The 21,628-nt window shown below is 53.1% G+C and overlaps 1 protein-coding gene across 1 annotated transcript; it reads left to right on the forward strand.

Moving 5' to 3' along the window:
* The first annotated feature begins 442 nt into the window (after positions 1-442).
* TRAIP (TRAF interacting protein) lies at positions 443-21,495 on the forward strand. The gene is made up of 15 exons (XM_050904713.1): positions 443-576; positions 1,950-2,007; positions 3,279-3,362; positions 7,417-7,456; positions 10,107-10,234; positions 12,955-13,049; positions 13,669-13,782; positions 14,720-14,807; positions 16,392-16,481; positions 16,713-16,801; positions 17,559-17,714; positions 17,915-17,963; positions 18,492-18,617; positions 19,163-19,213; positions 20,555-21,495. Exons 1-15 carry the CDS (start codon positions 479-481, stop codon positions 20,684-20,686), a joined length of 1,398 nt encoding a protein of 465 aa, XP_050760670.1. The 5' UTR covers positions 443-478; the 3' UTR covers positions 20,687-21,495.
* Positions 21,496-21,628: the final 133 nt, after the last annotated feature.

Consider the following 21,628-nt stretch of genomic DNA (forward strand, 5'->3'; position numbering starts at 1 on the left):
GGTGCCGGCGGCCTGCCTCGTGTGCCGGCAGCCTGCCCCACGTGCTGGCGGCACATGGTGCGGCTCCCGCCAGGGCTGAGTGACGTGGGGCGGCCCGGGCAGGCTGGAAGCGACATTACTGCCCAGGCAGTAAGGGCAGCGGGGCCCTGCGGCAGCTCGTCCCGGCCACCCCTCGGGAAGGAGCTTCGCGGCCCGGCCGCCATCGTTAGGCTTCAGGGTACACGGGCGCGGCGGGCGGGGCGACCCGGGAGCACGGCCCCGCCTCCGCCCGCAGGACACGCCCCCTCAGGCTCCGCCCCCGGCCTTGGCCCCGGAGCGGGGGCGCGGGGCCAGCGCTCGCCCCGTGAGGTCACTTCCGGGCCGAGCCGGAAGCGGCGGGCGCGCGGCCGGATTTGAATCGCACAGCGCCGCGCGACTGCTCCGGTACCGGGGCCGCGTCCGGCATCGCCCGGCCCGGCCCGGCCGCCGAGCCCCCGCCATGCCCATCCGGGCCCACTGCACCATCTGCTCCGACTTCTTCGACAACGAGCGGGACGTGGCGGCCGTGCCCTGCGGGCACACCTTCCACCGCGCCTGGTGAGCGCCCCGCCGGCGGCCGGGCCGGGACCGTCTGGGGGGTGAAACGGGGCCGGGCGGGCGGGTCCTCTGGCCGGGTCCGACAGCCGGTTGCCGTCGTGGGGCGTCAGCCCCCTAGGGCTGCGGGTTCCCCCAGCCGGGGCGAGCCGGTGGCCGGCGCCAGCAGCCGTCCCGCCCGGCAGCCCCTTCCCCCGGAGACCCTGCTCGGGCTGCTCCCCCCAGGCTGCGCCCCTCTGAGGGGCTTTGGCTGTTCGCTGCGCTTCTGGTACCTGCTGTGCCCCCCTCCTGCCCCCGCTCGGGCTCGGTTGCTGAGGGCGCTGCCTCCTCCCTCCGATCGGCGGAGGCCCCGGCCGCTTTGGCAGCCGTAGCGGCAGCGATTCCGCTTTGCAGGGATTTAGAGGAGCTTATGAAGCTGCTGCAGGAACCTCGGCTGTGTTGTCACTCCTCTGCCTGTGGTCTCCCTTCTCCGGGAGGGCTGGTGCCAGCAGATTGCTCCTACACAGAGTGTTTATCTGGAAGGAGCGGTGTTAGATTATGAGTGAAGCCTCCCAGGCAATTTCATGCTTTTACTGGAACTGTTTTGCAAGTGTTTGTGTTGGAAGGAAATGGTTCTTCTGAGGAAATAAATTCTGTGTGTGGGGAGGGAGCGGGCATTTGCTTTTCTGGCTAGCTAACTAACTTGGAGAGGGACCGCTGCTCGCAGGTGCGATGGTCACCCCTTAGCCAGCGGCACAGCTCAGGCTCGCTCTCCTCTAAGAACCAACGGAGGAGGAAGAGCTTCCAAAGGTAACCTGCCAGCTCCAGATTGTTACCCTTCTCCAAAAATAAACTGTTCTGAGCGTGACGTGATGGCTTGGTTGCGAAATGCAGTAGTAGCTCTCCTGGGGAGCCCGACAGGTTTGCATTCATCGTCTCGGAGCAGAGGCCGGCCCGGTCTCCCTTGCTCCGCAGGTGCCTGTTGGGTGTCAGTGGCACCCTCTGGAGCTGACCAAACTGGGGATCTCTCGGCTGTCGTATCCTGATATAGCCGCTCTTGTGCTGCTCTGTGTGTGGATCCGCTCACTCCTGCGAAGCTACAGTTGTTCAAAGGCTCTCTGCCAGGGAGATCTGAGCTCTGTAAAAACTCTGCCCTGGTAAAGATAAGCTCGCACGCTAAATTCAGCTGGGAATTGTCTCGGAGGCAAAGGTAGAGTGCGCGTGCTGGAACATGGCGTTCCCGTTAGCTGCACCTCTGGACTAAATGTTTGCATTTCTGGTTTTAGTCTGTAAAAAGGAGTTGCATCCTGCTGTCTCCTGGTGAGTTGGGGATGGCCCCTGGGAGCAGCGCTCCTGGATGTTAAGGATTTACCGTATGTTTTCTTTTCCTTTCTCAGTCTCATCCAGTGGTTTGACACAGCACCGAGCCGGACTTGCCCGCAGTGCAGAATCCAGGTAAAACCATCACCTATGTACACCTCTCTATTTCTGTGGCACAACGCTCTGCAAACAGCACCGAGGAGCTGTGGCCTAGGCCTGTGGTGATATGAGGAAAAGGCTCATGGTATGAAGCAGAGAGAGTTTTCTGTCACTTGAGGCTCTCGCCAGAGGCTCAGCGGATGAACTCTCCTCAGCAACCCTTCTGACCAGAGGGGTGGTCTGAGAGTGCCCTGCTGCTGTCCGTATTGTAGCTTCTCTAGAAGGGGTCTCTGGGTTTTCACGGCTTTTATTTAGGCTGGTTAAGTCTTGGCATAATGATAGAAAGGGCTGGAAGGGTTAATCAGGATATCTGACTTGTGTTTCTAGAGCACCCTGCTGCTTGCCGTCAGGTAAGCACCCCATTCTGCTGTACATGGTCCTTATAATTGAGTCCTTGCTTTGCAACACTCGGCCCTTCGCTGAGAAAAACAAAGGCTGGGGAGGGAAGGAAGGATGTGCTCTGCTTCTGAGGTGGGAAGCCAAGGCTTGGGGATCCAGTGGTTTAATCGGGACCTGAACTTCTTTGAAGTCCCTTGTGTCACCAGCCTTGATGCTGCCTGTAGGTCTTGGCGTGTAGTGGCTGCAGGAGATGTTGCCTCATACTCAAATGTAGGTTTTTAGCCAGCTGCAGCTTGGGCTTGTTCTGTGTTCGTGCTTCTTTCTTCCTCTCAAGGTCTTGGCCCTTGTTCCTTCCCTGACTTGTTGATTCCCTCTGTTCTTCACTGCCTCTTACATCTCTGGGTTACCATGGAGTTATCGCGAAATAACATCTTATGTAGCAGTAACTATGCAATTAGCTGGTGTCATGACTGTATATAATACTTAAAACACAAAGCTGTAACTGCATGGGGGAGGTGTGGAGAGCTATCAAATTCAATTACAGCACCTTCTGCCTGCAGAAAGCAGCACGTACTTCTGTCTTAGGATTTGGCATCGTGTTAGCTCAGCGTCAGCTGCTTGGGCCTTAGCTGCCAGAGAACAGACTGCGCTTGATTCAGAAATGCCTGAATCTTTCTGCTGCGGCTCAGGAGCTTGGCTGGAATCGCGCTCCCAAAACTGAGTGGGGGGTCTGCTGCTGTGCTGATGAGCCAAAGCAGAGCATCGTCATTAATGGCGTCAAACACGTGATCTGACTTGCCTTTCGTGGCCTTGTGACAAGATGGTACCTTCTCCCCCTCCATCTGTCTTCCATATCCGTTGTGTTTCCATATCTGTGCCCATCAACCTCTTCTGTCTCCTGTGTTTAGGTCAGCAAAAGACACATCATCAATAAGCTGTTTTTTGATGTTGCCCTGGAGGAGCAGACAGCACCGGACGCAGAGACCTTGCAGGTAATTTGACTGAGTTCTGCTTCCATTGTGTGATGCTTCAGCATCTTGGAAGCGCAGCCTGGGCTGCCAGTCCTCTGCCAACAGCTGCTTCCTGAGCTGGTGCTCGCTGTGCTCTGCTTGTGTTTCGGACCTGAAAGCACATCAGTGTCTCCTGCCTGTCTCTGTTCTCCCTCTTGGTCCTCACCCCGTCTCAGCTCTGTGGTAAGGAAATCTCCATGTGGTGGGTTAGAGTTCCCCCTGACCAAATCTTGTGTGGTGACTCGAAGATGCTCTTCCTTCTTGTTTCCACCTTTTACCTGGAAACCTCCTGAAGCAGCATCAAATAAACATCCAACTGCTGCTTCTTCCTTGGGTCTCGAAGCCTTGGGGATGAGGCTACAGAGCTTTTCCAAAAGGCAGGAGAAGGAAAATCCCAAACGCAATGAATTCCTGCCAGTGTCTGTGGCTTGGTTGCATGTGAGCCCTGCTAACCCCTCTGGAAAGAAGGGGCTGTCAGAGGAAGTGGCACCTCCTCACTTCTGTGCGGGCAGGTTTGTTTGCACAGCCTGTAAGGAAGTGGGGCAGGGTGGCGATAAAATCTTGGTTCCCCAAGATAAGTTAGGAAAGGGACTGCCTGAAGCCGCACCAGCAGCGGTAGACAGTGCTGAGGCTGGGTCCCTGGGGGGAAACCTGGCTGGAGCTGGGGTGCTGGGTGATGTTCTCCAAGTGCCACTTTCGGGTGTGGAGAGCTGAGGGTGAGAAGGGATGAATGCAGAGTGGCTCTTCCATGTTCTCCTCCTTTGTTTAGTGTGGATGAAGCATGGCTCCTTATGCCTTGGAGTTATCTGTTCCAAAAAAGAAAGTAATCAGTTGACCTTGATATAATGGGACGCTTGTACCCTCTTGTGTTTAGAATCAGCATGTGCAGCAATTACCATAATTAGCAGTTGCCATGACAATGGTATATGTATATCGTATGTTTTTAAAATAAAGCCAGCCAGACTATAATGTCATAGCACTGTCATTCTCAAAGACCGCTAACAAAGAAACTGAAGGCCAAAGTATGTGTGCCGAGGAAATGAAAAAGCATCTCTGGGCACTTGAAGCTGTGTGCCCTAGAAGCAAAGCAATGGCTTGGAGCAGATAAACATTGCCTTTAGTAGCTCTTCAGATCTGTTCTCACAAGTGTAAACAGATGAGTGACTCAGAAATGGGTTGACTGGAGAAAATTGCCCTAGAAAAGCTTTCTGTTCCCTCTCACCCCCACCCCAGGATCTAAGATGGGTTCCCCCAGCCTTCCCCTCCAGGCAGGCTGTGCTGAAGAACGGCTCCCTTCCTCAAGGGCAGGACTGTGGAGCCAATCCTGCACAACAAGCCTGATGGTAACTCATCATGCTCCTGCAAAGTTTGTTGTGTGGCCATCAGAGCAACACCTAGCCCTGAGTGTGCAGCTTTCCTAATCAGAGCTGAGGTCACTATCTAATGGGAAAGAATCAAATATTTTCTGTGTAGATTAGCATAGTAAGTTTGTATGGGTATTTACTGCCCCGTGCACTGATTTGGGTTGCTGCTGGGCTGATGCTGGTTTGTCACCAGTTCCATGTTGTGTGCTGCCTTGTTTCTGGAGGACATGGCGCACCTTAAGAACACGGGCGACCATCGCGGGTGGGATTTAATGTCCATTTAGACTGGAGTTCTGTCTGCAAAAAGAATTGGTGACTTCCTCAACCAGAAGTGATTTCACCTGAAAAAGCCCCCAAATCCAGGGTTTGTTCCCATCCACTGGCTGTCCCTCCAAGAGCCTGGCCATGGAGTTGTACTTGGCTCTGTAAGCAACTGGAGCTGTATCCGTGCAGCCTGCAGATGTGCTGAAGTGAGCATTTGGCCTCCTGCCATGAAAAGGTTGGACTGGGGCGAGGGAGTGTGCTTCAGCGTGCTAGAAAGCCGAGTGCATGGCTGTGGTCCGCTTGTCGTCTTGGGGAGACAAGCTTGGGATGCTCTTCTGAGAACCAGTGTTCTGTACCCAGTTGTAAGAGGTCGGAAGAGCTCCCTCATAATCTGAAACATCTTCCTGTTGTTGCAGAATTATCCAAATTATCTTTTGCATAATAATTGTCTTTGGTGCTATTCCTCACTCTTGCTTCTGCTCTGAAATGTTTACAGTCAAAGGAGTGCCGGGGCTGCTTTGCTTCCCACCACCAGGCATTAGTTTCAACTGAAACACCGGAGGGAACTTGGTTCCCTGGAGTAGCTGCAGACCACGGGCTGAATGCTGTGACATGTCCAAGCGTTCCTGGGTGCTGAGCCTGGGTTTGTCCTGTATTGCTCTTAAAGATGGTCCTCAGTGATCAGAACAGTCTCCATGTGGCTGTTCCCAGAGCAGGAAAAGTGTGAGTTTTGGGGTGTAACACCTCGGTGAGGCCGTCTGGAACCTGACACTTCCAGTTGCTTGTGATCTGGGGAGCTGAGAGCCCTTCTTCCAAAGGATACTAGGAGACTTTGGCTTGTTCAGCTTGGCAAAAAGGAGGCAGGAGGAGGATTCCTGCCTGTAAACCTGCTGGGGAGGGTAGAAACCTGGGAGGACAGCTGTCTGTTTGTGGTCAGCATGTACTCATTTGATCTTGGGGAAAATGTGGTCTTGTAACTCAGGCTGGCGCAGAGAGGAGAGCTCCTATCAGAGGAGTGAAAACTGGGAGCAGCCTTTAGGAGCTGTGGTGGAGGATGAGGGATTTCAGATTAAGTTGATGAATGAGGTAATGTTACATAGCTGCCCGCAGTAGCCCGGGATTTCTTTGCTATCATGCTAATTAGCACATCTTGTGAGCTCACTAATCGTTCCTGAATAGGACTCTGAGGAAGCTACTCCAGAATAGTTCCTGCAGCAGAGTTAATTCCATGTCAGCCCTCCAGCTGTTGTCCCCCCGGGGGCAAATCCAAGTCAGCTCTGCCACGCTTTGCATTTAGTCTCTTCTGCTTACTGAGCAGGGCTTCGCTCTGGTCCCGTCAGATCCGTGGTCACTGGTAGTGCTATTCTCAGCTCAGATTTGCATGTAGCATTCCGGGTTGCACAGATTTGTGTGCTCTGCTTCAGTACTGTGTTGGCATTTTATTGTGGTTTTATTCCACTGCAGTTCCTGCCTGACTTGTTATGTGCTTTCCTCTGCAGTTCTCTAACACAGCTTTTCAAGTCATCTTCTGTCGACTCTTTCCTGTATATATAATTTCTCTCTCTTGCTCTGTTTTTTTTTTAAATATATATTATATATAGATAGCCTCTCTTTGTAACCTCTCTACGTTTCCTTTGGCTATTCACCAGTGTTCATAAGTCATATCACTTTGTTATCTATAATTTAAACTATGGGGCATTCGCTGCCTCTTTCTGATCCTTAATGGAGGTGTTAAACATTTAATGTTCCTCAGACCCTTGTGGCACCCAGGAGATGTTATGCACCCTCAGTTTGGTATGGTATGGATTGATTTATCGGTGATCAGTTTATGGCCATTCGACTGAGCTGTTAGCTCATGTCAGCATCCCAAACTGCAGTGACTTCAGTGTCTGTCAGAATGCTAGCTGGTGCCTTTTGATTGTGTGCTTAGTTACCTTTTCAGATGTTTGGACATGCCCTCCTGTCTCCCACCTGCACCCGATTAAAGTTCACTTCAGTTCAAAGCAACTCTCAATCCAGTTAGTCTGGCAACATCCCTGCCTTATTGCCTTGTTTAGGTAAAACACTATAAAAATTGTTCCTGTCTGATTTCCTGTGTTTCCCTGAGAGCCTTCCAAAATTATTCAGCTAAAACAAGATGACTGACAGTGTGAGAAACATGAGGTTGACAAGGCTAAGACGAAACTGGGATCTTCTCTTCTCCTCCTGAAAAATGCCGGTTGGAGGTGCTCTTTGCGTTCGCTGTGATAGTACTTGCTTGTAACTTAGTGCTTGCTGTTACCGTGTTCCCTCCTTAGCACCTGGCTGGTGCAAATGTCCTGCCGAGAAACCTCTCAGCTCCTTTTAAGATCTGGTGAAAGCTCCTCTGCAGGGCGTTTCCTAATCGGGCTTTCTGTGTTGTGTTTCAGAATGAACTGGACAAGGTGAAGGCTCAGCTCTCTGTGAAAGGTGAGTTCCAGCTGCCTGTGGGGGATCGGCAGCCCACGGTCTGTGGGTCCTGGGCTCTGTCTGTGCTAGGTGGCTTGCCCAGGGCTGAGGAATCCCGGTGCAGAGCCCACCCCTCTCTGAAGCCGAGGGCATGGTGCAGGCTGCAAACTGTTTTGCTGGAGCAGCTTCTTTAGAGCTTTTTTCTGAGGCGAGACCACCTAAAGCTGTACAGAGCTTGTATGACAGAGCCAGAGTCTGCAGCCTGGCCCAACTCTGCTGTAACTGGGGAGCTCTCTGCAAGTTGAGAGACATATATGCAATTTTTTTGCCCCTCTTCCTAATCACAAGCTACAGAATTGCAGCACAGCTATATCTGGAGCAGGCTTGCTGAAAGCAAAACCCTTGGTTTGCTCACTGGGAAACTCACAGCTGCATATGGCGAAGGCTTGTTCTCCCCCAACAGATGAGGGGGTAAAAGTGGTGCCCAGAAGCAGCAGTGGGAAGGCTTTGGATTTGTTTGGCTGTTGCAGTGCCACATGTGTCGCGCGAAGAGCAGACGGAGTTCAGTGTGTGCGCTTCCATTTTCCCATCTTTAATTTTAGAGGATGTTTGAGGGAGGCAGGAAAAGCAAAAGCCCTGGAGACTTGTCGTTGGTTTTTAAGCATCATCTGTAGGCAGCCTGTCATCAGAACATGAGTCATGAGCAGCGAAAGGAAAATGTCATTCTGAGTGACAGAAATCCAAAGACACACTAGCAGAAGGGGAAAAAAAAAATCTTTAAAGAATGCTGGGGGCTCACCCACGCCCCGAGAGTTGTCTTTCCTCTGCCTTCCCTGCGTGCACGAGACAGACATGAATAGCCACTAGATTGAGGATTCAGTCCTTAGCCTGAGAGCAGAATTGGACGGTCTGCACGTCTCTATTCTGAGGCCTGTTCTCTTGCCAGCTTGGTTGAGTTTAGTGACTTGGTAGAGAGCCAGATCTTCTGGGGAAGGTGGCTGAGATTCTTGCTAGGATGTTATCCAAGAAAAACTGCTTGAAGGCCTGCTCATCTTCTCGGCTTCTGGTGAGTAGAGGTTGGATTTGACATTCCCTGTCCCATTCTCTTTTCATATTGGAAATGAGAAGCTCCTTCCCACCTCCTGCCTCTTTTGCTGTGGGCACTCTGCTCTCTGGTGGTTCTTGTGTATAAATTCTTCACTTAAAGATGTGCTGTGCGCTCTAGAGGAGCTGTGTAATTGCTGGTCTCTGATCAGCTTGCAAATGGCTCTAGAGGTGCCGAGCTCCAAGCAGACCCAGCAGGCGCTGTGGGAGGCACTCTGAATGAACTGAAAAGTCATTCCTGCAGCATGGGGAGGTTTGACTCCTGCCATCTGCCTCTGAGCAGCTGGGAACAGAGGAGGGGGAAGCCCTAACTCTTCTGGTAGATGTGGAGTCCCTGCAAATGCAGGAGAGCATCTCCAGGCTGTGCTGCCTCTGGTGAGGAAGGGTTATTCAGATCAATGGAGAAAAAATGCTTTGCTAAGGAAGAAATGTGTTTCCCTAGCCACCTGTGTGCTTCTGCTGGGATATGTTCCTCTTCTTCCCAAGTCCCACGTGGCTCTTTTACTGTCTGATCAAGCAGTGAAGCTGCACTGCAGGTCGTGCTTCCATGGGATGTGGTGGCACAACTTGAAACTGGATTGCTTGCAAGGAGAAAAAGCTTTTCGGAAGGGCACTGATTGGCTCTCGGCTATTGTCAGGCTGGAACCGTGGATGATTTTAGCAAAGACAGAAGATGCTGAGCTGAAGACTTTACCCTGCTCTCAGCAGGGTTAGACGGAGGGGTTGCTGCTTTCCCTCATTGCCCAACTGCTTTGAGCTTTCCAGTGATGCTGGCTGTTCCCTGCTTAGGTCTGTTGGCTCCTGATGGTGGTTGTTGCTTTGTGAGCTGTTCTTCCCTTATCTCGACAAAAGAAACTGAAATCTGGTGTTGTTTTCCACCACCTTCTCTCTGGTAGTCAGAGGCATGTGCTTTGTTCCTGGATTGCCTGCGTGGGGAGGGACAGCAGGACTGAAAGCTCTTGTGACCTGCAAAAGGTGGGCACTCTGGGGAATCTACTTAAGCTGTCGCATGTCCTGCAGCAGAGCTCTGCTTTACTGCCTCTTGCCCTTTGACGTAGGTGTCGTGGTGAGGGTAGTTGCAGCAGCATGGTGACGCAGCAGTGTGGTGGATCGCTGTACGCAGCTGCCCGACGGCCCCCGAAGGGCTTCCCTGCACATAAGGCTCCGCGTGGAGAGGATGGGCTCGGGGCTCAGCTCTCCAGCTCTGTGACAGCTCTGTGTAACTTGAGAACAGTTTTCCCTGTGCAAGCCTGGATTTGAGAGCATGCAAGAGTTAAGATGCGTCAGCTTAATGCTAGCAGGGCTGGCATTGGAAAGCTATTAAAGGGAACTTGTTATCTTTAGTAAAGAAAATCTTGAAGCCTGCTGGCACTGGGAGAAGCAATTGCTCAGTACAGACCCTGGTGCAGACAGCACTTAGGGAAATGGCTCTCTACAGGACCGGCCAACGCCTAGCAGCCTGGAGCCCCAGACTGCAAGCAGTGTCTGCTGGTTGTGCTCCTGCTGCTGTGGGGCAGCTGAAGTCTGGGTTACTGGGCCATGACCTTTTTCTTTTTTCTTTTTCCAGAGAAAGAAAAGCGGGAATGCCAGGCTATTGTGGATGGGCTGAGGGACGCGCTGGATGTGCGCAATGCCACAATAGAGTCGCTCCAGAAGGTGCTGGGAGAGACAGAGATGCTGTGCTCCTCTCTCAAGGTACCTTCTTGTCCCTGGCAGGACTTCAGCACTAACCGTTGCACAGTTGGTGTGAGTTTTGTTGGAGATCTCCGCAGACCCTGCTAATAAAGAGATTGTGCTGGTGGGATTTTGGATCTGGTGCCTTGAGACTCCTGTCTCCTTGATCTCTGAATGACAGAAGGGCAGCGTAGCTGCATTTTCATTTTGGTTTTATTAATCTGAAGCGAGTGGTGTCTCTGGTATCAAGGTCCTGAGTACATGCCACCTGGGGGTGATTCAGAGGTGTAAAAGCCAGGCCTGTGGCTTGCATACAAGTGGCTGCATGCTCAAGGCAGAGGTGGCTGGAGTGGGGGAGAGACGCCAGCCCAGCCTGGGGGATGCTGGCTGAGCCTTGTTAATGAAGTGGCAGTGCTGATCATAAAGGTAGCAGCATGAACCGAGAGTGGGAACTGGCCCCAGCGCCCCATTGCCGAAACACTGGCTCCCTGCGGTAGAATGTTCTTCTGAAATGGGCTTAGACCAGGCGGGATTCAAGGAAAATTAGTTTCCTAGTTCGATTGGAGGAGAAATCAAACTGAAATATATGGAGGGGGAGTTGCAAGCTTCAGCTGAGTGGGATTTGATCCAGCTAACTCTCCTGTCTCTGTTCTGTTGCCAGGGCTTTCCTTCAGTTAGGTTAGTAATGTGTGAAGTCCAGGGATCAAATATTCCTGTTGTGTTTCAGCGTGCAGTGACTCAGGGTGTAATCATGTACTGTGCGTAAACAGCAAGTGGAAGAGGGTGAGAGCAGGAGCTGCTTCGTTGGGCTGTCTTGTAGTGAGCAGAGCGACTTTGCCTTGGTGGTGGGCTGGGCAGTCCTCCGCTGTGTGAAGGTGATGTGCCTGTCCCGAGAAGATGGGGTTCAGGCAGGTGGGGTTGTGAGCTGCAGGCTGAAAGGCAGGGTAGGGGTCAACTGCGCTTCCCAAGGTCTCTCCTCTCTGCATCGTGTTCCTTGAGCTGCAAGGCCGAGTGGCCCAGGGAGAGCTTGTAGATGGGTGGCAGGGTCATCTTGCTGTATGCCACCACAGCCAGGCTCTTCCCGAGAGGAAGCAGTCCAGGAAGGAGGTCTGCCCGACACTAGCAATGTGGTGCTGTCACACAGTAGAAGGAGATAATAGTAAGGAATTAATGCCAGACAGGCCTTGTTGTGAGCCAGCACAACTTTTTTTGCCTGACCATGGGATTATATCCAATCTGCTTGGGTGTAAAGGCAGCCTGGGTCTGTGCCATGCCAGAGATGCTCCTGGGATCCTGGGTGTGCCAGTGGCAGGATACTTCGGATGCTCCGTACTCCTGCAGAAACAATTGTGACAGTGGAAGCTGGAGCTTGCTGCTCAACTCAACATCTCTGTGCTTGGCTTTCCTCCCTTGGCACCTCAGGAGGAGGCTCTGTGGTTATCTTGCCTGTTGCAAAACCCTCTGTGTATGCTTAAGTCCTTTTAATGAAAGCTGGGCAGGGCAGAAGGATTAGGGACCTGGAGGTATCTTTTTCTGTGGTGTACGGGGTTTCCCAGCTGAATGCCAAGCCCTGTCTTATACTGCATCATTAAAGATTAAAGCACTAAACTTCTGCAGTGAAAATACGGGCTTAACTAGCTGTGACGCAGGTCAAGCCCACATGCTGCAAGCCATTCCTGTCTTCTGCTAGCACTGTCAGCTGCTGCTGAACCTCTGTGTGAGAGTTTGCTGCCGTTTCAGACTGTCTGAGGCTAGGGACTCTGCTCCAACCTGGTACAAAACACTGATTTGGGGATCTGAAGTATAGAGAGCTCTGCTTAGGAAGAGCCAAAGGTGGGCTCTGCTTAAGCAAGAGCAACACGTGAGCCTGCAACACTATCCCCTCTGCAAAGTCCCAGCAGTTCCACAGCTGTTCAGTCTCCGTGACAGGGAGCAGCTAAAATCCTTTAACTTCTGTGTGGAAGGGAGCTTTATGAGGTGATGGTCTTTGGTCAGGCCTTTCCCTGGAGTCAGCACTGTGCTGAAACCAGACCCAGAGCCTTTTGAAGGTGCTGTGCGAGGTGCCCAGGCTCAAACCTAGACAACACAGATGCGTTGGAATGGTGCTGATTCAGGCCAGCTTTCCCGTGTCCTCTGCCACACTGCAGATCTGTGCTTTTTCAGCTCAGCTGAGGTTCTCTGTTACTGCTGCCTGCTACTGGAGAGCCTGGAAAGGTGATGGCTGCAATAGGCTTGCAGCCTCTCCAGGCAGGTGAGAGAAGTGCCTGGGTGGGTGTCTGGTTTGGCTGAAGTCTCCCAGAAGAGACCCTATTTATGCTCTAAGCAGCTAATGGCAAGGAGAATTGGGAGGCTAAAGCAAAGGGATCAGCTGTGCGTGGAGGAGACAGCAATAGCAAGGTTTGCTTGCTGTGGACTCCTTTGCATTTGAAAAACAAATTGTCGCTGCGTACAGGGTACTGCGCAGCCCCACAAATGCTCCCAGCAGAAAGGAGGCTACGATGCGGTTTCAGCGCCAGACTCGTCTTGCGATTAGCACTGAGACCCTGCTGCGCTTGCAAGGAGCAGAGCTAGGGGTGCAGTGGGGAGGGAGCTAAACTCCCGTAATCCTGGGCTGCTGAGGTGGTGATAGCATTAAGAGCCAATGTATGCTCCCAGCTGCCCGCAGTGCGCATAAGCCAGGATGTTTCTCTAACAATCCCTGGAGCCTTCCTAACGGTCTGTGTGCGCTTGCTTCTCTGCAGAAGCAAATGAAATTCCTGGAGCAGCAGCAGGAGGATAACAGAAGTTCAAAGGAGGAGGCCCGCCGTCTGCGAAACAAGCTGAGAACCATGGAGCGGTGAGATCCTGGGCTCTCCCTGGGCCTTGCAGCCTGGGCTGCATGCCTCTCCCCTTCTCAGAGAGGGAGGCAGGGGTTCTGCTGTGCCTGCTGCAACATCCACCTCCACATGCTGGGCCATCTTACCCCATAAGGTTGGAAACTGCTGCGTTAGCAGGCCTGCCCTTGCCTGTCCATGCTCTTGCCCCTGCTATGTTTCCAGACGGCTGCTCGCCCTAAACAGCAGCAAGGTATGGTACTGTGTGCAGGCTGGCCTCATCTCTAGTGCTCCGAGCACGGCTATGTGCCATTCCTGTTATCAGAGGACACTGGGGCAGAATCCCAGCCCAAGAACGCAGTCAGCCACGGGGCTACAGGGCCCAAGAGCTGGGACGTCGGCCCCATGCGCAGTATGTGTGTACAGCTGCCCCTTCTCTAGTCTGTCCACATAGTGCTACTCTTCCCTAGCAAAAAACCCCGCTTGTGGTGCGGCAGTTGTGTCTCTTCCCCCACGACATCCAGACTGCCTGCAGCAGGAGCTTAGGCTGCACCAGCTCTTTGGGGGGAAGCAGGGCTCCAGTCTCTTTCCCAGCTCTGTTTGTGATTCATGAGCTGAGGGTACTTTTTTTTTCACGCGCAGGATTGAGCTGTTGCTTCAGAGCCAGCGCCCCGAAGTGGAGGAGATGATCAGAGAGATGGGAGTTGGGCAGGCAGCGGTGGAACAGCTTGCGATCTACTGTGTCTCGCTGAAAAAGTAGGTGCTGCAGGCTTGGCACAACCGGCTCGTGCTGTCCTGGCTGTGCCCAGGGAGAACCCTCTGCCGAGTACCAGCAGGCACACAGGCTCTGCGGAGCGCTCGCCACCTGTTTGGGCCTCCACTGGGTTTTGACAGATCCTGGGGACCTAGATTGGAGCCTGCCACACTGAACTGTTCTTCTTGTCCCTGTAGTGACATGCGTGTCACCATGGGAACTGTCTCCAGAGTTGTCAGTACACCTATGGGGTGATGATGATTATTCCCTCCGTTCCTCTCTCATGCCCGGGGGGAAATGAGTGGCTGAGGGGCTCTGGGTTGTACCCTCTGCTGCATTGCACTGTGCAGCTGTGGCCTCAGGCGCTCTCTGGCAAGGCAAATCTGCAGTGCTGCCCTCCCCTACCTGGAAATCCATCTGGTCCTGCTGGGCAAAACCACAGCTTTTTTGGGTCCGTTCTGATGGCAGCTGAATAATTGCAGCTTTGATACAAAGCTGTAATGAGGCAAATGTCCCTGTGGTGTAGTTGGGAATGAATGTGCATGGCCAATAGAGTGAAGTCTCTGAAAAGTCACTTAAAGCAAAGTCCCCTATTTGCTGCCAGCGTGGAGGCTGCTCTGTTGTCTGTGTCTTTTTCCACTGGTAACTGAAATGTCTCTGGATCCAGTTTCCATTTTGCTTGTGTAATCTGTTCAGGCCCCGTTCTCAGGCATGGTATCCCACGCAGTTTTTTCTCCCCTGTGGTGTAGCGGCGTGTTTGACACACTGTTGGTCAGTGTTGGTACACTCAGCTCTGTTCCCTAAAGGGCTTTGTGTCTCCTGGGTTTTCTCTGATGGCTCTGCAGTTGCAGAGCTTCAAATTAAGGGTCTTGGCTTGTCTCTGAGAAGTTCTAGCTCAATCCTCTTGTGAACAGCATGACTCTTCTGGTCTCTTTGCAGGGAATATGAAAACTTGAAGGAGGCTCGGAAGATCTCTAGTGAGATGACAGAGAAGCTGAAGAAGGAGCTGTTTTCTGTCAATAGCAAGGTAGAGGGAGAGTGTGAGTTGCCAGGGTGACATCTGGTCTGTAGATTCCTGTCAATAACTGTGGTCCAAGCACTCTGCAGTGACCCCCTCCCACACTGAGCACTACCTGAGTGGTACAGGTGGTGTGGAAGTGTCAGGCTGGGGTTTCTGGGTCAGGATGGGATGCTGCCGTGAGTGAGCAGCTCATGGGCTGTTGTCAGGAGTGCAGTCTCTGGGGACACTGGTGGAGCAGCATGTGCAGAGCCAGCCAGAGTTTGGCAGGGAGCCTGGACTGGAAGGCAGCAGCATGCAGGTGCTCTGCTGCTTCCACTGGGATCTGGAAGCAGCACTGCCTTCATCCTGCCGCGCTGCTAAGCATGAGCTAACTCAGCTGCCAGCCCCTCCTGCTGCAGAATCAAGCCCCTAGGAAAGGTGGGAAAGGGTTTGGAGCCAGCACCAGTTGAGCAGGGTTTACCCCTGGCTTGGCATGACCACAGTTAACATGCAGCCTTGTGCCTTCAGCTGACTGAAGTGGGCCAGGGCTCCTGCATGATGCTGTGCCCAGGCAGGAGAGGTTCCCAGAGTGCGGTGAGGACATGCAGGTGGCTCTGCACAGAGACTGCCTGGGCTGGTCCTGACCTGGTGCAGAGCTTGGAGCTGCTGACATGCCTCTCTTGCTGTGCTCCCACTGCTCCAGGCCTGGCTGGGCTCTGTTAGCTCAGGTTAGGAATTGCTTTCTGTCAGTTCTGGTAGCAAGTCCCCATGAAAAGTGTGTGCATGTAGGCTTGCTCTCCAAGGCGCAGGTGTTCCCTGGGGCATGCCCATGTCCAAGCTCACAAAGTGAGAGACTGTGGGTGGATTTGGCCTATCTTTTGTTACTCGGCTGTAGCTGTTGTGGTCCCCTCAAATGGAGAAGGATGTTCTCAGGTTGCTGTGCTGCTCCCCAAGTGAGTTAACCCTCTATGCGAGGTGCTGCTGCTGGAATCGGCCTGCTTCTGGCTGAGTCAGTGCCAGCTGCAATCACCGGCTTGGGTCAGGAGGATGCGAGTCAGTGCACTCAGGGATCCGGGCTTGGCTGACGGAGAGCTGACTGTACCGACACTTTGTGGGCTGGCCCAGACTCCTGAACCCATAAAAGTCTCTGATGTGGTAGCAGTCCACTTCTCGACCCCTGCTCCTGGCATGCTTCCCTGTTGAATCAGGCTTGTCCATGTGCCAGTACTGCTGATGCACAACCATCTTCCAGCCTGTGGTTTGTAATTCCCGTGCTCTGGTGTGTCCAAAGTCCTGCAGAAATTCAGAATGCAGCCACCAAGTGTTAGAGCAGGGAAAAGCTCTAACATAAATGCTCGGGAAATGGTATAGGAAGGTTTGTGTTGGCCAAGCAGCCCTGGAGATCCCTCTGCAGGCAGCTTGAGGAAATGGGCAAGCATTCGGTTGCTCCGATACAGGAGAGATTGGTCAGACTGCCACAGGAAAATTGAGCCCTTAAACAGGGGAAAGTAGCATGTGCTGCAGAGCATGCTGCTCTCACAGGGGATCTGCAGTCTCCCTTACCTATGTGTTGTAACCAGCACTCTGCTGTTCGGGGGTTTTATTCTGCAGCTGCAGAAAACAGTTTCAGAGTTGGAGAAGACAAACGAGGAGTTAAAAAGCACCCAGAAGGATCTGAAGAATGCGGACAAAGAGATCTTGGTGAGAATATCGTTCCTCAGTCTGCAGTGACTGGCAGCTGGCCATGGCCTGCAGCTGCAAAGCCAGGAGTTATGCTGGCTTTTGCTCAGTGACTAGGTTACCCAGCCGACCTTACCTCTCCTATTTGCCCCACCTCTGAGCTCCACCTGATGCTTATTTATGGAAAAGGGGCAAAGTATCTGCTACTAAATCTTTTCTTATCTTGCTATCTGCTTTCCCTTTTCCCTCCAGAGTCTGAAGAAGAAGATAGACATCCTGCAGGATACTCTGAAGGTCCCATCTGTGACCAGAGAGACACTCAGTCGACTAGTCTTTGAAAGGTTAGTGAAGTGCATCCTCAGATACAGGCCAAGGATGGAGATGGCAGGTCCAAAGTAAGAGTTGACAGTTTAACTAGCTGGGGAAGCAGAGACATGCTAGTCTGGCAGGCATTGCAGTAGCACGGTCAGTTTGCTCCTTGTATCCTATTTTGTGTTTGGTTTTTTTTTTTTTCTTGTTGCTGACAAGGTGGCATTTGGTTTACCTGGAAAAAGTGTGTGCTTTGGAGGGTTTGGGTCAGGATGGGATAGAAGAACGGGCTAGGTTTTGACAAACTCTTTGTCACTATGTCCTGCCAGGGAAATATCCCTAAAGCTGCTCTCCTGGTTGCCTCAGAGTTGGCCTTCCAGGGAGCATGCCCTGGTGTATGGAGACTGGGGATCTTAGCCAGGCAGAGGAACCTAGCATGAAAAATGGCATCTTTACATTTTTATCAAGCGCTTTCTGGTGAGGAGCCTGTGCTATAACCCCAGTACAGCACGCTGGGTTGTGTACACAGAGCAGCAGCGTGCCAGTGTGTTTCCCTTGGCTCTAGATGCTGCACAGGCCATTCAAGGGTGAACAGTAGTTTGGGACACTGACTATAAACTCTGGGATTGGGATTGTCCTTTCTTTGACTTGTAAGCAGAACGGGGCTCTGATCCTGGTCCCGCTGCTGTCTTGCAACTCCGTTGCATAGCGTGCAGTTCTGTCTTCCTCTCGTCTGCTGGGTGGCAGGCGGTGGCCTCCTGATGGCTGACACTTTGCATGGCCTTGCAGCCCCACTCCCGTGGAACTGCGGCACCCGAAGCTCCACCGCCCGGCCCACAGTGATGAGATCAATCTAGATGCTACTTTTGATGTGGACACCCCTGAACCTCAGCCCTGCAGATCTCTCTTCAGCCCTGCAAAAAGGCAGAAGCTGGATAAAAAGCCGTGAGTTTTCCCTCCTCTTTCTGCTTCTAAAGTAGATCAAAGTCTCGGTTCTTTGGAAGTTGCTGTGTGAGATCAGATAGCTCTCCAGCTGCCTGATGTTGTGCTGCAAGTTTCGCCGTCATTTGCTTGGCCTTGTCTGTCCTTGCCAGCTCCACTTGAACAATAAATCTCTGCTGATTTGCTCCTTGGACTTTTTACAGGCCTCCCGTGGTAAATCTGGCAAAGAAAGTTCTGAAGGAAACAGTGGAGGTAAAAGGACTAATCTTGATTTTCTTTGATTCTGCTGCTAATAAGCTTGGGATAAAGGACCCATTTTCTCCATGTAGGAGATGCTATGACTGTAGACCGGCCCATGTATAGAACCACAGTACATGCTTCAAAGTGCTTTGCTTGACAGTCTCCTAGAAACACTGTACTATTGCCTCAGGCCTCCCGGAATTGGGCAGGAGAGGGAGAGTGGGGACCCACGTGCTTCTTGCTGATTATCCTGCCTCAGATGTGCTTGGCAAACACAATGTGGGGCTGACCACAAGGGCTGTGGGGTCAGCTAAGGGGGCTGTTTACCCAGCCTTGCTGGGTGCAGTGTCCTGTCTCCCAGGCACTGTTCCACATGAGCCCCGGTGGGAGGCTTGAAGCTGCTGTTCTTTGGCCTGACATGTGGTACAGCAGTAACCATTACCCTAAATAGCTGTCTGCGTTATTAGTGCTCCCTGCATGTGGACTAAGTTCAGCAGATCATGCTGGTTAAAGGGCTTTTCTCATTATTTTGCGGGACAGAACTGGGCAGATGATCTGGAGGATGATGCTCTTAAAGGACTCTTGCCAGCATTCATCAGGAACTCTGTTCTCTCCAAGAAGCCATCTTCGGGTAGCTTGCTGGGTCCCCACAAGAACATGGGCACTGTAAGTATGACTGTCCAGTTGGTGAGCTTGTCGAGGGCTGGCACTGCACACCTCTGTCCTGAAGTGACCCTACAGGAGGAAGCAAATGAGGCTTTTACCTTGCCACATACAGCGGGTGGAAAATAAATCTTGGAGCAGGACCTGGCTACTTCCCCGTCCTGCGGAGCTCCAGGGATGACAGATGCTCATTCCCTTCCTGGCAGCAGACTAAATGGCCCTCCATGTCCCATTCCTCCACCTCCTTGGAGCTTTGGGTGTTTTCCTTGTATTCCTCAGTCCCAGTGACAAAATCCTAAGCCTTGCTGTTGCTTGGAAGGCTCACCTTACTTCAGAAAGTACCCAAGATACCCAAACTTTACTAATACCCTCGGGTCTGTCTTTTTCCAAAGGTGGGGGCTTGGCCAAGTACTGAGTGTTTCCAGGTGCTTGTAACCCCTCCCCAGAAGCTGTGGCCTGTAAAGCTCCCCCTTCCCCGTAACCAACATGAGGAGGGGTAGCCAAGGCTCTGTGCTGCTGCTCCAGACTCATTTCTTTCTCTCTCCTAGGTGAGGATGGGGTACGATGGCTTGGGAGGCAGAACAAAGTTCATACAGCCTGTATCCTTTCCTGCAGCTCACATGGCAGTAGTGATGCTGTGGGGATCTCATCTCTGTTCCTCCTCTTCGTCTCAGCCGTCTTGGGGAGTCCTGCCCCCCAGCCAACAAAAAATGGGCTAAGGCCCTCAAGGAACCATCAGATTTCTCTCTATCTGACTCTGGAAAAAGTCTGAGCTCAGCAAAGGCACCAAGGACCTGAACTTGCTGAGAGCGTTATCAGAGGTGGCTCATTCAGAGGAGCACATCAGCTAGAAATCAGTACAATTTGCAGGGACTGCCCATGCCCTTGGGACCTCTGAGCAGCAGCGTAGCGCAGCCTCTTCCTGGCCGTGTGCCTGCCAGCCTGTGCGGCCGAAGCCTTTGTTCCTGTGGGACGCTGCTGCTCTGCCGTGCCTGTCCCGGTGGGCAGCCCTGCAGCAGGTGAGGAGCGGGTGGGGAGCTGCTCTGGCTCCCACTCCTCACGCAGGAGCAGCGTCCTCTTCCCTGCCGAGGCTGCCCCTCACCTGCCTTCCCCAGGCGGTACTGTCAGAGGAGTGTGTGGCGCACCTACGGCTCTGACACTGCTCTTGCAGTGCTGGTTTTGAGGGGGTTTTGCTCTTTGTAGAAAACCAGGAGGCTGAAGAAGTGATCAGCTGGAAGGTGTGACTTGCTGGGAAGCCTTGGGCGGCTGCTCCTGTGGCCTCACTGTGGAGGGGTGGAGGTACCCACTGGCAGGGAGATGCTTGGGCCAGATGTGCCCCTGCTGCCAGCCTGAGGTGAACAGAGAAGGTGGGCAGCCATCCCAGCGCTGCCTCTCGCACATGGCTGATGGAGGAGCAGCTCACCTCTCTAAGCCTGAGTGCTGCAGGCGTGCTGGTTTGGTCTGCAGTTCTGCTAGCGTGGCCTGCACCTGCCTTTCAGTGCTGCAGGTTTAGTTTTTGCCACTTCTGTGTCTCTGGCATGTGAGTTAAAAGAGACTTGCTGCTCTCGGGGCTCTTCTCTTGGGGTCACTCTGCCTTGGGAGGCTGCAGGCTCTGGCTGCCGTGCCTTTCCCTGCACGGTGTTCTGGCTCTGACATGCAGGGTAGATCTTGAAGCTCTGATGGATATGCTTAAACGCTGTTTTGTGTGCAAGGGGGTAGCATAGAAGTGGGAAGCATTCCTTGACTCGTGGGACAGAAGCGTGCCTGAGCTCTGCTGCTGTGAGGAGGGGGCAAAGCCCGGCCTGTCCTGCAGGGAGTTTTTCTTTGAGTGCAAATGGCTGGGTCCCAGGTCTGTGGTTCAGGCTAGTCTGCAGCAGGCATTGGATCACTTGTGTCTCCAGGGCCTTGGTCTGTACTTGCCTTGACAGTTTTACCTTCAGACAAACCTTGCAGAAATCCGCCCGTTAGCAGTGAGGAGCAAGAAGAAGAATGTCTCCAGGCCGGCGTCTGCAGCTCCCTCCGCATCTTCCTCCAGCAGCAGCCAAGCCAGACTGGACAGTTTCCTGCAGTGAGAGCCCCTGCCTTCCCGGGGAGCGGCCGGGCAGGGCGGCTGCAGGGCAGAGCGCGCTTGCCCAGAGCCTGGCACAAAGCAACGTGCAACCACTGCTGTGCGGGGGGCTATTTGGAAAGCACTGGTGCTGCGTTATGGGTGAGATGAGCTGCCCTGGGGAGAATCCTGGCCTCACAGCAAGCTGACAGGAGACCAAGCCTCTGGCGAATGCTTGGACTGATTTACCCCCCTCATTTTACCCCTCCTTCCTCCTATTTTCATGCAGAATAAACAGGGTTTTCTCATCTTCTGGCCTGCTCAGAGCTCTGCAGTTGCTGTTGGGCGCTCTGACATCAGGTGGAACTGCGCTTCGTGGATGCAGCCGCAAGCTAGAGGTGCGGGAAGGGTATCTAGGATGTCAGTCTGGAGCAAGAGCGGGAAGAAGGGACCTGGAGCAGCTCCACGCCTGGTGTAAATAGTTCAAAGAGTTTCCTGGAGGAAGAAGTGTGCAGAGGCCAGGGCAGCCCTGGCCTGTGTTGCTGCAGGGTGGCTGTATGTTCATAATCCAATTAAACATCTTCCCTCTGTTGCAGGCCTGCGTGGGTTGGTGAGACCCACAGAACAAGCCTAGGGGATGTTCTGCCTTGCCCCGGCTTGGGCCATGAAGTCCACTGCATTTTTGCAGACTTGGCACTGAAATTGCTGACCTGGGGAAGCGGGTGTTGGGGCTGACCCCCTGCCCTGCTTGGAAACAGGGAGATCGGTGTGCTGATGTGACCTCTGTTCTTGGCATGTGTGAAACTCGTTTATGAATTTCTATTTTTTTAATGAGATTGTAGTGTTGTCTGTTCTTTTGTAACTGGTCTGCCTAGTGATTTGAGGGTTTGGAATGGCCTGAAGAAGTGCTGAAGAACGGCTCCCTTCAGGGGAGGGGGAGACTGATGGGGCTGAACCTGTGTGGGGT

The sequence above is a fragment of the Gymnogyps californianus genome, chromosome 13, assembly GCF_018139145.2.
Source record: "Gymnogyps californianus isolate 813 chromosome 13, ASM1813914v2, whole genome shotgun sequence".
In the NCBI taxonomy this organism is placed as follows: Eukaryota; Metazoa; Chordata; class Aves; order Accipitriformes; family Cathartidae; genus Gymnogyps; species Gymnogyps californianus.

Coding starts and splice junctions, on each gene's coding strand:
- TRAIP (XM_050904713.1), top strand. CDS start 479: ATGCCCATCCGGGCCCACTGCACCATCTGCTCCGACTTCTTCGACAAC. Junction 577..1,949: donor CACACCTTCCACCGCGCCTG/GTGAGCGCCCCG, acceptor TTCCTTTCTCAG/TCTCATCCAGTGGTTTGACA. Junction 7,457..10,106: donor GGCTCAGCTCTCTGTGAAAG/GTGAGTTCCAGC, acceptor TTCTTTTTCCAG/AGAAAGAAAAGCGGGAATGC.